The 13,024-nt window shown below is 35.9% G+C and overlaps 1 protein-coding gene across 2 annotated transcripts; it reads right to left on the bottom strand.

The window, feature by feature from the left end:
- Positions 1 to 662: 662 nt before the first annotated feature.
- On the bottom strand, positions 663 to 10,022 carry LOC103704753 (KH domain-containing protein At1g09660/At1g09670-like). Of its 2 annotated transcripts, none has more exons than XM_026803713.2 (7): positions 9,771 to 10,022; positions 9,049 to 9,134; positions 5,437 to 5,579; positions 3,857 to 3,982; positions 3,655 to 3,771; positions 1,625 to 1,768; positions 663 to 1,203 (listed from the first exon to the last, which is right to left on the bottom strand). In XM_026803713.2, exons 1-7 carry the CDS (start codon positions 9,923 to 9,925, stop codon positions 1,057 to 1,059), a joined length of 918 nt encoding a protein of 305 aa, XP_026659514.1. In that variant the 5' UTR covers positions 9,926 to 10,022; the 3' UTR covers positions 663 to 1,056. The 2 variants fall into 2 exon arrangements, with proteins under 2 accessions (XP_026659514.1, XP_008786388.1); XM_008788166.4 differs by having other exon boundaries at positions 9,798 to 10,021.
- Between the last annotated feature and the right edge of the window lie 3,002 nt (positions 10,023 to 13,024).

Genomic DNA, 13,024 nt, shown 5'->3' with positions numbered 1-13,024 from the left:
TATATATCCTTTTAATAAACAACTGATTAATTCAAAAGCATTACTCGATGTTTTTTTCAAAAGAAGTGTCAGAAACTTGTTGCAAAACTAGAAGCTGCACTTTGTGGTGCTATCAGATGAAAACAAATCACATCTGAACCGAGTCTCCAAAATATGTTGCTGTAGTTATTTAAGCAGAACTCTTGCGAAGGATTGCCTTCATCATTTCCACTAAACAAGTATCTTCATCTCATGAGCAAAATAACATTTTACCTATGAAAGACAATCCAAATGGATTAAAAGAAGCAGGGAGACAAAATAAGCAAGATCCCATGATTACAAAGTGCTAGAGTTCTGATTTCTAAGTGCTACTTTTCCTTCCATTTTTTGATGAACAGTATATATTATTAAAACAGCAAAATCTTGAACTTATTCTGACAGTCCTTTTATTTTGCGCTTTACAAAAGGCAAATCCAACAAATACATCATCAGAAGAAGTATCTTGCCCTTCAACTCCCTCTAAAGATAATATGCAAAGCCGATGGCCTCTCAAATCCAATTTCCTGGGTTTAGAAACAATCATATAGAGAATTGGAAGTGTGGGTAAATATGATGGTCTGTAAAAAAAAGATAGGGCAAAAATTCTAATGCATTATGGTGCTTGAGTGACAACCACACCAAAGTTAAAGAGAATATGGATCACAAGGTAAAAGCTGTGTCAAGTACATAACTTAGGCTAACTACAGAGGTCATATTATCTAACATCTTATCATGTGAAATTCGTATAATGCAGTCCCATGCACATGATATCACACAGAACATTATGATAAGGTTACACAATACACAGACGATGAGCAAACTAGGAGTGACATTCAGGTATTTATAACAAGGAAGCAAGAAACATCGAGATCAAAGGACACATCTTGGTGTACCAATGATAGATGCATTCCTTTCTCACAATGTCCCGATATTCATCATTAAGAATAATGTAGATTATGCAAAGGTGAGACTGGCACTCTCCCATTAGGTAAAACTGAGCTAGTTTAGAGGTTAAGAATCAACTCCTATGACTTTGGTCTATTGTCGTGTTTTTGCTCGTTTCATTCCTGTGCTGTTAAATGGCGACACACTGGGGCTCATCTGAGGGCTCTCTTCTCTTAGGGTACCATTCAGCAGGGCCAATTCCCTCAACTGTTGCTTCTTGTAGTAATCTTTGGACTCATCCTGAAAAAAAATCTCATTAGCAGTTGCAGTGCATGCATGTGCTCAAGTGATACATACACACATACATACATATATATACATATATTGTATATATGTATAGGTATATACATGTATACACACATATATATATATATAGATGTACATACATATGTACACACATATATGTAAATATATGTACATATACGTATATATATATATGTGTGTGTGTGTGTGTGTGTGTGTGTGTGTGGATGAATGTATATATGTACACATATATATATATGTATGTATGTATGTATGTATGCATTTAAATGTGTATATATATGTGTGTGCGTGTGTGTATACATATATATATATATATATATATATATATATATATAGAGAGAGAGAGAGAGAGAGAGAGAGAGAGAGAGAGCAGGCTGTTGGAGTTCCTTTTATGTACCACTGGCTTCAAAAGATCTTCCAAAATCCCCACAGCTTGGCTCAATCGGGCATCAACCACATCTGCTGGAAACTCGGCCTCCACAAGCACATGCAATGGCTCACTAAGGTGGTCATATCCAGGTGTATCCCTTAGCTTCTCTTCCTACAAAGAAGGATGGATTTCAGCAGAAGTTAAGTAGCAATTAGTTGAGGCTTACACATTTCCTAAATTAGAATTGCATGGAACATGCATATAAATGGATAATCATTTGATACACACAAAAATGTTCCAGATTACATTCATATGGATGTGTCCACATCACGTCGGTGTATGCATGCATGGATGTATGTATACTAATGTTGCTATGTCAAACCAAAATGTCTCCAGAAAGGGTGCAAACCCAGTGTTTGGTACGATTCACAGAGGCTTGGGGTGGTCTGATTCAAAAGTAGGATTGGGATGTTAATTTAAGGCTAAAATTCCAGCTTTTCCCTTGGCATTTAACTAAGATATTAGGGTGAACCAGATATTTGGGGAAACACGCTGCACATGTTATAGGTCAGCCCTCTCTTTTTTGGTGGAAATAGGTCAACCCTCTCAAATAATGAAAATTAAGGAGCTTAGTTCATGCAATCTCAATATATTGGCAGGAGAAACCAGCTGGACTTACACAAGCAAAAACTCCCTGTATTTGGCAAAATTGTTTAGCTAAATGTATGTCTTTGTGACAAAAACCCAGGACTATGGAAGAATATACAAGAAATAAATGTCATGTGAACCAGTTCATCGCTCTGCTACCATTTAAGAAAAGAGCAAGGATTTGTGTCACTCTAAGCGTCATGTTTCTTTGATTACATCTTGCTCAATTCTCAGCAGGTAGATGGATGTCGACTAAATTTGTATAATAGATCCAGAAATCATAATGAGCATACTACAATTGGATGGCAAGATGCTAAAACTTTTAAAACATTAAACTAGAAAATTCATGAATGGAAGGGCAATCTTTCAAAAAGATTGAAGCTTGAAAACTTTTAAATTATTCAACTAGAAGATTCATGAATACAAGGGCAACCTTTCAAAAAGATTGAAGCTTGCAATTGGAAATTTCAAAGACAGTTTACATTAGCAAAATAAAGTTTATGACTAGAGCAACTATAACTTGCTAATACAGTTGCAATTGGAAATTAGACCTTTGATTCCAAAAGAAAGTGGATTATGTAAGTATATAACACTTTCTCAACAACAAAATATTATTTCTTCATTATGACTTACGAAGTAAGGTTTGTCTATAAAGTCAAAATTCTTGTTTAAATGCGGAAAACATATCTATTTGCCACTAGAAAGCCAACATGAGTAGCCTAGAGTAAAAGAAAATGTTCTACTGTTTCTGGCAATGTCTCCTATATTTACATGCTAGTATATGTCAGAACTTCATACAATCCAAGTATTCTGTCAGCCCCTATTTGACATAGGCATGGTAAGTGAGAAGTTTCTCCCCAGTAGAAAAACATACTGAGAGCTAACAGATCCGTGGTATATCAGAAAATTGCTATTAAAATCAACTAATAACTTTAGAGAAAACATGTGTTTGACAATAAAATAGTATGATATCCAAAAAACAGAAACTGAGTTTGCAAGTTACAATAAACAAGTTTGTATGATAGAAAAACCACTGTATAAGTCTTTCATATTTTTGTTTACAATATAAAATGCTCGTGCATATATGAATAAATATGAGAGGCCCATCCTATCAAATTAACCCTTAGAAACATAGGCTTATTCATGAGCCTTTGTAATGCTAGACCTTCTGTGCCTAGGTAACCAATTCTACCGCTATGCGAATTTTGATGAGTGCCTGTTGTCTTTGCTATAGAGATCAAGCCAGACCTGAGGGCCTCTGAAATTGAATTCCCTGATTAGTGTTTAATAGTTGAATCCTTGGAGAGTGAAAAATACTGAACATGTAGAATGAGGGCCAAATTAGTAACGGCATTACGTGAAGAGCCAAAACATTTTCAAATAATGTGAGTCACAAGATATCATAATACCTTGAGAGTATCTTTGACTGAACCTTGACCTCTTATGTAAACTCTGCATTGCGTCGTAGCTTCAACCCTTTTCAAAGAGTTACCACGTGGTCCCAACAAACGGCCAACAAAGTTGTACTGAAACAAGCAGTAGATCAGTCACTATAAAATCAAATTTTAACTTCCTTTTGAGTCAACTAACACTATAGAACAATTTGCATACATTAGGAAACTTGTTAACAGGAACATCTAATCTCACAACTTTCTTTACAACAGGGCTGGTAGCAACTCCAGGAGCCCCATTCCAACCCACCGCTGATGCATGAAAGGCCCCATTCCAACCGTTTTCCTGTAAACAGGATTAACAGGAAGCACGTTTACTTTGTCAATACATGTTATAGGTGGAGGCGGAAATAAGAGATAGTAACAGCACAAGCTTTTAAAAATTAGAGGATCATACCTTGTTATTTATCAATCAAGTAAAGAAACTGCATTAAAAAAGCAGATAAGATACATCCAAACACCATTTAATCGTATGGAAAGAAGTTGCCAATCAGGTAAAAGAACCAGACACATCCAACAATGAATGCTTTTCATTCATGGAACTTCTAGTAGCTATACAATTCTTGATCCAAAGCTTTGACTATGCAGGACACCTAAAACCAAGATACACCAAACTGTCCCAAACACTCAGTTCAGGGTGTTCCTACCCAAACCGGCATGATATTTGGTTGGGTAGGTATCAAGGTGCTCCATGCCACCCCCACAAGGTCAAATTATATATATCAGGAAACCAGAAATATATCACTGCCAGCAATAGGAATGCCAGGAAACATCTAGACCTATGAGCAGAGACATATGTCAAGGTGCTCCATACTACCCCACAAGATCTAACTATATATATCCAGCAACCAGAAATATCCTCATCATGCTCATTGAGAGAGGCATGTGTCAAGGTACTCTGAACTCATCATGCTAAGCAGAAAATATGATGATGAATCTGTATTTGGTCCAAGATCGTTTATTCTGTTAAGGCGCACATTTGTCGCTTTGCACCTTGCGCCAAGGTCTTGCCTAGGCTCCAAGACACCCGGGTTCCTTGGTGTGCCTTGAGGCTTAAATAACTTTAAAGCCTGCACTTGGACATGCTTTAAAGCCAAGATTTTAAATATCAACAGTTATATCCTACCATGTTTACTCACATTTTGGATAAGAGAGCTATTATCTCCCACAGCACACCACCCAAAGCTAGGCAAGTAATCATGAAAATCATGCATCAAATTCACAAGATTGTGCCTCACTTTCAAATTTCTACTTTCAATTTGCATTGATAAATCAGATCTAACCGTCATCATTCATGCAAGTCCAGCTCTTGCCATCAAACTTTGGGATTTATAGTAATCATATCCTAATCCAGGTGTCTAAGATCTGAAGCATATGCAGATGAAGCTGGAATTTATTTATGGGAAAAAACTACACACAGGAGTAAGCCAGGAGTAAGAATTTATTATAATAAACCGACCTATTTTGCGCTAACACAGAAATGCAAGAATGTTAATAAAGTGAAAAAAGGGTGCTTCACAAAGGACTTTTCAATCATAAAATACGTCAATGAAAAATGTGAGAGACCTATAAGTCGCCGCCACAAAGAATCAAATCCCACCCACTTCAGAAGAAGGAATCATGGATGAAAATCATGAATAATAAAAACTAGAAAAAATAGATATAGGTCTATAAAAATCTAATCACAGAGAAAATCAACAATCTGAGTATCTGAACAAGGGTGATAGGTAGCAACATTACCTCTACTTGCATTGCTGACCATCCGTCCAGATCCATTGATCCACCTTTGGTAGTGTGGCCAGCTATCCTCAATGGACTGCCATGCTCCATTCTCTCAGTAACGAAGTTTTGGTTAGGTGCCAAAACTGATGCTCTAAAAATTTCTGCATTGCATATGAAAATCACTATATTTGTTACAAGAATGAATCTATGTAATGTCATTGCCATGAACTTGAATGTGACCAGTTAGTTTCAATTAACGAAAGTAATCTGCTAATCCAAGCAAGAATTATGAAAGCAAAGATTAATCATCTTCTTTGTAGTCAGTTCTTAATTATCGAAATTGGTGATGCAAGAGAAACGATGCAGCAACAACAACCACATTTAACAGACCACAAGAACCAATATGGATGAGTCTATATCCAATATCAAGATATGTTAGTAAGCACAATAAATCTGGAAAATGTATTCCAGTATGATATGAATAAGGAGAATCAAGTGGATGATTGTGAACCATGAACACTTTAGCCCAAAGAGTTGAATTTATTACTAGAGGCTATAGCCATACAAACAAAGAATCTGATAATAATCAAAAGCCCATGTTTCATACTACTGTAGACCATAAAGTTACTTTACAGAATACAAGGTAATGTTGGCTTCTTGACCTGCAGCCTATTAATAATAATGATGTTACAAGAGGAAGAAAAAGACTTTGTTAACAGTACACCTATGCATATAAAGTAAACTAATTGTTCAATTAACAAAAGCTATATGCATAATTTCACAGGGTTTCTAATCTATAAAATGCAAAATATCAAAGAAAGTAGGTTTTTCGTGTGTTCTTCAGTTATCCATATTGGAGTTTTAATTAAAAAAAGATTTAAATTTTCTTAACTCCTAAATTTTAGTTGTTTTAAATGCTTTAAAAAACCCTTTTTTAAAATTTATTTGCAGAAAACTCCAGCATTTTTCCACTCTTCAACTTTCTGTTTTCTATCTTTTTTATTTTCTAGGCTTATTTTCCAACAGTCTAAGAATGTGATCTTAATCATATTCGAAATTGCTAGTTGATTATTTATCAATTTAATTTGATCGCATAGAACTAATTTGGTTTATTTGTATACAATTGGAATGCTTTAACTTTATCATTTAAAAGTTATTTTCTTTACAAAAACCAGTCTTTTAAGAAAGCCATATTGCTATGAAATTATTGCAAACAGATTTTTTTCAACTTTAAAACCTGTACAGAAATTGTCTGCAAATTTAAAATCTTAGCAGAATTTTCTTCATCTTTAAAAACAGTACAGAAATTTTCCGTAGATTAAAAAATCCGTGTTGAAAATTACTGCAACTTTAACTTCTGTGCATATTTTCTATGGCTTTCAATTCTGTGCAAACTATTTTCTGCGATCTTTAATTTCTGTGCAGAATTTACTGCATCTTTAGAATCTGTGTAAAAAACTCCTGCATTTTTAAAAGCTGTGCAGAAATTACTGTTGCTTTTAAAAACTGTGCATATTATTAGCTATTTTCAAAATACATACTGCTGCTTTGAAAAACGTACAGAAATTACAAAGTAAAATCACTTGTTATATTTTTTAGTGTGATTATTTAATTTTATTGATACTATTACTCTTTATTGCATTTATTCAAAATCTAGAATCTAACTCAAAATCTGACAAATCAAAAGAGTACTAATAAAAGATGAACCGACATACTGGATTCGTCATAAATTTATAAGACAATTCAAAAGGAGTAATGCCATTTTCTTGAAATTTGTCAAGTATGAGAAAAATTTAGTAGATGAATTAACCAAGGGTTTGTCTAGGAGTGGAGTCCTAGATTCATTGAAGGGATGGGGCTTAAGCCCACTATTTGGTCATCGACAGTGGATACCCAACCTCTGTGATTAGAGATCCCATGAAAGAGGTTCAATGTGCTACTAACGAAGTTGATTAAGTGATCGTGTTAGAGCACATTTTTCGGAGTATATCTTTTTCCATCCCTATGATGAGTGCTCTTATCAGTGACAAAAATATATTGGAAAGGTTGACTAATACTTTTCATGAGTTCAAGACAGAAAATCTGCAGGATAACAGGTCACAAATATTCTTGGAGGACTTATCTATGTGAGAATTGTCGTATAGGCCGCGACTAGGGATTTAGGCTAACCCTAACAAAATTCTTATTAAAAATCAAGATACTAAGCGCAAGGCCTTTAAATGGCGCTGACCGCATAAAGACCCAATTTATCTAAATTGTGTGTGTGATAAGTAGAAGTTTGAGTCAAAGAACCTAGTTCGAGGTCTAATCTACTATGGTTCCTTTAGATAGATATTATCAATACTAAGTGAGGTTCAAGTCTACAGGACACCTCACCTATTGCACAATATAAGTTGCCCAGATATTCTACTTTATGATTTTCAAAAACTTAAATCTTTTGTGGAGGATTGTTGGAGTTTTGATTAAAAAATTTAAATTTTCTTATCCCCTAAATTTTAGTTGTTTTAAATGCTTTAAAATACCTTTTTGTCAGGTGCCTCTTTCAGAAGAGTTGACTCTTCAAGTGAGAACGTTGGTTTATGAAAAAATACGGTATTTCAGAAACTTTACGTATCTACGGAACTATCGCATCTTTTTGGTCTTTTGGATAAAGTCTATAAACAAACTCCTTCGGGATTAATCTAATAAAAAATCTGTTCTCTCTCTCTCTTACTGGTACTCTTTCTCCGAAGAGTTTCTTCCACAGACAAAGTGTTTTCCACCCTTCAACTTTCTGCTTTCTATCTTTTTTATTTTTTTAGGCATTCGAAGAAGTCGGTCGGGTCAAGCCTCTAGTGATCGTGCTCATCAGAGAAGGATCGGGCTGAGTCAGATTGTTGTACTTTGGAGATGAAATCGCCACAGACCCGCACATAGAGAGCGAATAACGTTCTTAGGGCAGTGTACATCACACGCCTCGATCCAGATAAGCTTTTTTCAATCTTCTAAATTTATTTTTTAGTGGATTATTCTTTTATAACACTATCTATAATAACAATATAGCAATTTCTAGTCATTATTTTCCAACAATCCACTTATCCAATAAGCTGGGGTTTATATGATTTCTTGTCTATTTGCCATGTTTGGGCCTATAAAACAAAGGTGTTGGAGAGATATTTTCTTATTGCTGTGTGGTAAGCCATCTTCACAATCTCAAGGTACTGAAACCTAATGTGAATCAAATGGCCCATATGCAGTCTCATAGGAATTTGATAATGAAATCAGCTATACATTTATTTGGCTATGCAATGCAAAACTTGCCTTACATTGCATATATCCTAATGAAGAAGCAAACTTATTGGCTCTTTCTTTTTTAGTCTCTGATTTTAATATGGTTGATGGTACAAAATGTTAATGCTGCTTCTGCAACTGAAGTTGATGTGCATCCTAAATGTCCATCAGTGTGCTTAAATAGAACATGGTAAGATGCTCAAAATATTAATATTACATTTAAACTCAACCAATTAGGTGATGTTGTATAAACTCTTCAATGACTGTATGTCAGCCATTCCCAAGTACGATGCCAAATTCAAGGTTTGTCAAATTGAACAAGTTGATTACATATGATAGCCGAAAACAATTACAACTTGCCTTGGTTTAGAATCCTGCTACAAAAGGGAAGTACTCGCATGAAAGGTACCAATTTCTGTCTCTCAGCCATCAGCTCAGCTAAATATCTGCCAAGTCAACAGTAATTCTCTCATCACAGCTAGTACTCAATGAAGGGCTAACAAAAAAAGTGAACCAAGATTAAACACTCGACAGAGAGATGGTTACTAATCAATATACCTTCGAACTTCTGCATATATTAAAACAGGAAAAAAAAAAAAAAAAAAACTCCTACAAGCCATCAAACAGTAAGTGTTCGCTTATCTTCAAACACAGCACAACTGCAAGCATATGCATACATCAAGTGAATTATAGAGACTTTCTGATTTTTCTTATGATGAAATACTACCAAGAATTGAAGAAGCTATGATTAGTTGCAGCAAACGCAGTCCCTCTAGAAACATCAACTAACATAAACCAATCAAAACAGGGAAACATTGACAGTGATGACTACGAAAAGGCAGGTATATGTAAGATATATAAGATATTGCATCCAACAAAAACCCCAGACATCCAAGCATCCATGCCATAAAAGCAACAAATTATTAAAGAAAACATGAACATCCGAATAAATCTAACCATGACCTTTCCATGAACAGCTCAAAATTCACTCAAAAACAATAAGAAAACTCAATCAAGAAGCTGATACAAGCATAAAGACAACAAGAACTTGCACACGCAAACCAAGTTTAATAGAAGATCACAAGTCTAAAGACAGCTGACATGGAGACCTTTCTCTATCCAGAGGGGTTGGGGGAGGGGGAGGGCGGATGGGGTGGTGGTGGGGAGAGGAGTTGGGAGGGATCCCTGAAGGGAAGTAGTGGAAGTAAGTGTTGCTGGGAGGGATCCTGTCATCCATGCCTCTCCTATGGCTATGGCTTTTCAGCAGCCGGTTGGAAGCAAAGAAGGAAGCGGCGGAAGGGAAGAGTCGGCTGAGATGGAAATCCAGGGAAGAAGCATAGATTAGGGGGGGAGGAGGTGTGTGGGACCCAGCTGAAGCCTGGGGTGGCTTACTGTTCAACACACCTCTCAGTACAGCAAGAGAGAAAGAGACCTGTAAATTAATTTAATTTTTTTAATAAATCAAAAGATTTAGTCTTGCCACGTGGAGACTCTCTTAAAATTATATTTATTTCCGTACCTTTATAAAACACTATTTTTTTCATAAATACCCATAATATAATTGTCCTTCTAATACTGTTAATAAAAACTATATTTATTTCAATTAAAAACAAAATAAAATTTTAAAATTATTTTTTTGTTTTCCATTGCGATCGCCTTATAAATAATTTTTTTTTGCACATCTATCTATTAAAGGTATTTTAGTCATTTTAATTTAAAATCGTTAATTTTTAAACGGTGTCAGATGGTGTAGGTATGTATACAAAAATAAGAATAAAAAAGGATAAAATATTAAAACAAGTGTTTTACGAGGGTATACATGTAAATATCAATTTAGGAGGGTGTTCATGCAAAATTCATGCAGAAAAAACCTATTAAAAAACTCAAATAATCTTTTTTAGATATTTTTAAGTAAAAACTTAAATTATTATAAATGGTATCAGACCAGACTTGATTCACGATCTATATCACTAGAGGATAAGAACACACTGCAACATGGGCTCATTTGGGGCTGGTCACTGTACTGAGTTACATACTATAGTGCATGAATATCACATGGAGCTCATTGGTCATGACATCGTTAAAAAGTAACCATAGATTTTGATCTTGCTTCTTGGATTTGTTTCAAGCCCATGGTTTATTGTATGGAATGTGGACAGCTGAGCTTCACTTAGCACGTTTTATTGACCTGAATGTAGGTGACCTGGGTTTTCTCTAATTTAGGGGGTGCACTTACACTCATTATTTAATGGTTTTGGATCTAGTGCCAACTATAGGATTTAGTGGGGTTCTATTTGGGTTTGGTCATTTTGAAAGAGAAATAGTAAGGGGACCAATCACGGTACAAAGAAAACTCAAGATTGATGCAACTTACAGTGTCGGTGTAATACATTGTATGGTTGCCAAGCCACGTGAGAGTGAACTATTTTGGTGATTGACGCCATGCTCTTAGTCCTCTCTCTCTCTCTCTCTCTCTCTCTCTCTCTCACAGTATGAAGGTTGGACTCCATGGTACAACTTGATCAATTTCTATACTGTCGGGTCTTATTAAATTCACTTGGTTTATTTTCAGAAGATGTCATTTTGAGGATTCCAGTCGGTATTTGGCTACTAAAATTTACCATATGGGTCCTATCTTTGGACCCAATCAGTTCTAAATGAGTGTAAGTTTGATTCAAGTATGGATTCGTCCCAAATATATTTGGAAATTTTAATCTGTTTTATTGACATCAGCTGCAGAAAGAGAGGGGTTCTTCCTTTCCAAACCTACTAGATTAATAGTGAAAGATTCCACATCGGCTAGACTCGTTTCAGAGCCTAGGCATATAAAGTGGGTATCTCCAAATCCTGTAAACATGTTTTGGGTGGAAAACAAAATTGGAGAGGGGTCTAAGCGGTGCATGTGCACACGTGAGGGCCCCGAAACCGGATCTAGTAGGAGAGCCCCATGTTTTCTCCCCTCATGCGGCCCCCAAATGGGCACTGAGTGCCTCACGTGGCCCGCGCAGGCGGGGGCATGACATTTGATATCAGAGCCGAGGACGGTTCTAATCCGAAAATGGGTGAATAAAAGATCCCATATTGGCTAGATTCGTTTTAGAGCCTGGGTATATGAGGCGAGTGTCTCCAAATCCTGTAGACGTGTTTTGGTTGGAAAACAAAATAGGAGAGGAGTCTGAGCGGCATGTGTACGAGCGTGCGAGCTCCGAAACCGGACAATATCTGACAGAAGAGCTACGTATTTCTTTCCCTCATGTAGCCCTCATGTGGGGGCTGCAAGCGAGGGCGTGACAAAGACCCTTTGGAGGCACATCTCTTGTTTAGGAGTCTACACATAGTTGTTAGCCTTTTGATGGGCCATATCCAACTCGAGGCTTGGCGAATTGGAGCTGGATTGAGCCCATATACTCTATATTGGAAACTCAGATTTATTTTGGTCACGATACAAGCTCTCGTTGACTTATATCTCAGGCTTTAAAACCAGGCGAAACTGTAATTGCTTCCCTCTTTATGCAGATTTCCTACTGGAATTGTAGATTGGTCTCCAATAAGTTGGTAGGCCAATAGGCTTGATTCCTAACGCCGCGAACTAGGGGAAAGCTCACACCATTCAATTTTGAAGTTCATGGCTCTAGCTGATAATGTCTAAAGAAGGGGTTCAAGATGCCACAAGGTCAAAGTTGAGGAAGTCATTTAGTGTATATATATATATATATATATATATATATATATATATATATATATATATATATATATATATATATATATATATTTATATTTAAAAAAATCAAAGTTGAAATTTACTAGAGGTTGAGATTATGAGATTAACGTACCTTCTCTTATTCACCACTGTAGTATGCCTATAACTTTATTATAGAAAATGTATTCGTGAAAATTAATCAACATTTGTGACATAGGCCATTTCGTTTCTCCCTTCCATTTCCACTCCCTTATATATTTTATTCTTGGTGGGGTTTCCCCTCCTTTTCCAAGGGGTTAGAGGTAGGTTTAGTATAATGAAGCACCATTATATTTTCCCCTTTGACCTTTCCATGATTGACTTTCCCGAGATTTATTAGATAACTGTCTCATTTTTTTTTAACCAAGGCCAGGCTAAGAAACTTGCAAATTAAGATAGTGATGACAATGAATGATCACTTTCCACCCTAAATTCTAAACCACGTTATTAACAAGTCATCAAGTGGTGGCCTGGCAGCACAAAAATTTGTGGCAAGCTGAATACGACATGACCAATAAATTTTCACAGAGATTGGCAGTGAACATGATTGGAATAAGAGCAAACTGAGTGCAAATCCTTTACAACTCCAGTTGCAAA

This window comes from Phoenix dactylifera, chromosome 14, assembly GCF_009389715.1.
Source record: "Phoenix dactylifera cultivar Barhee BC4 chromosome 14, palm_55x_up_171113_PBpolish2nd_filt_p, whole genome shotgun sequence".
Taxonomy (NCBI): domain Eukaryota; kingdom Viridiplantae; phylum Streptophyta; class Magnoliopsida; order Arecales; family Arecaceae; genus Phoenix; species Phoenix dactylifera.
Note: the sequence above shows the minus strand (reverse complement) of the source record. Positions and strands in the feature narration are given on the sequence as shown.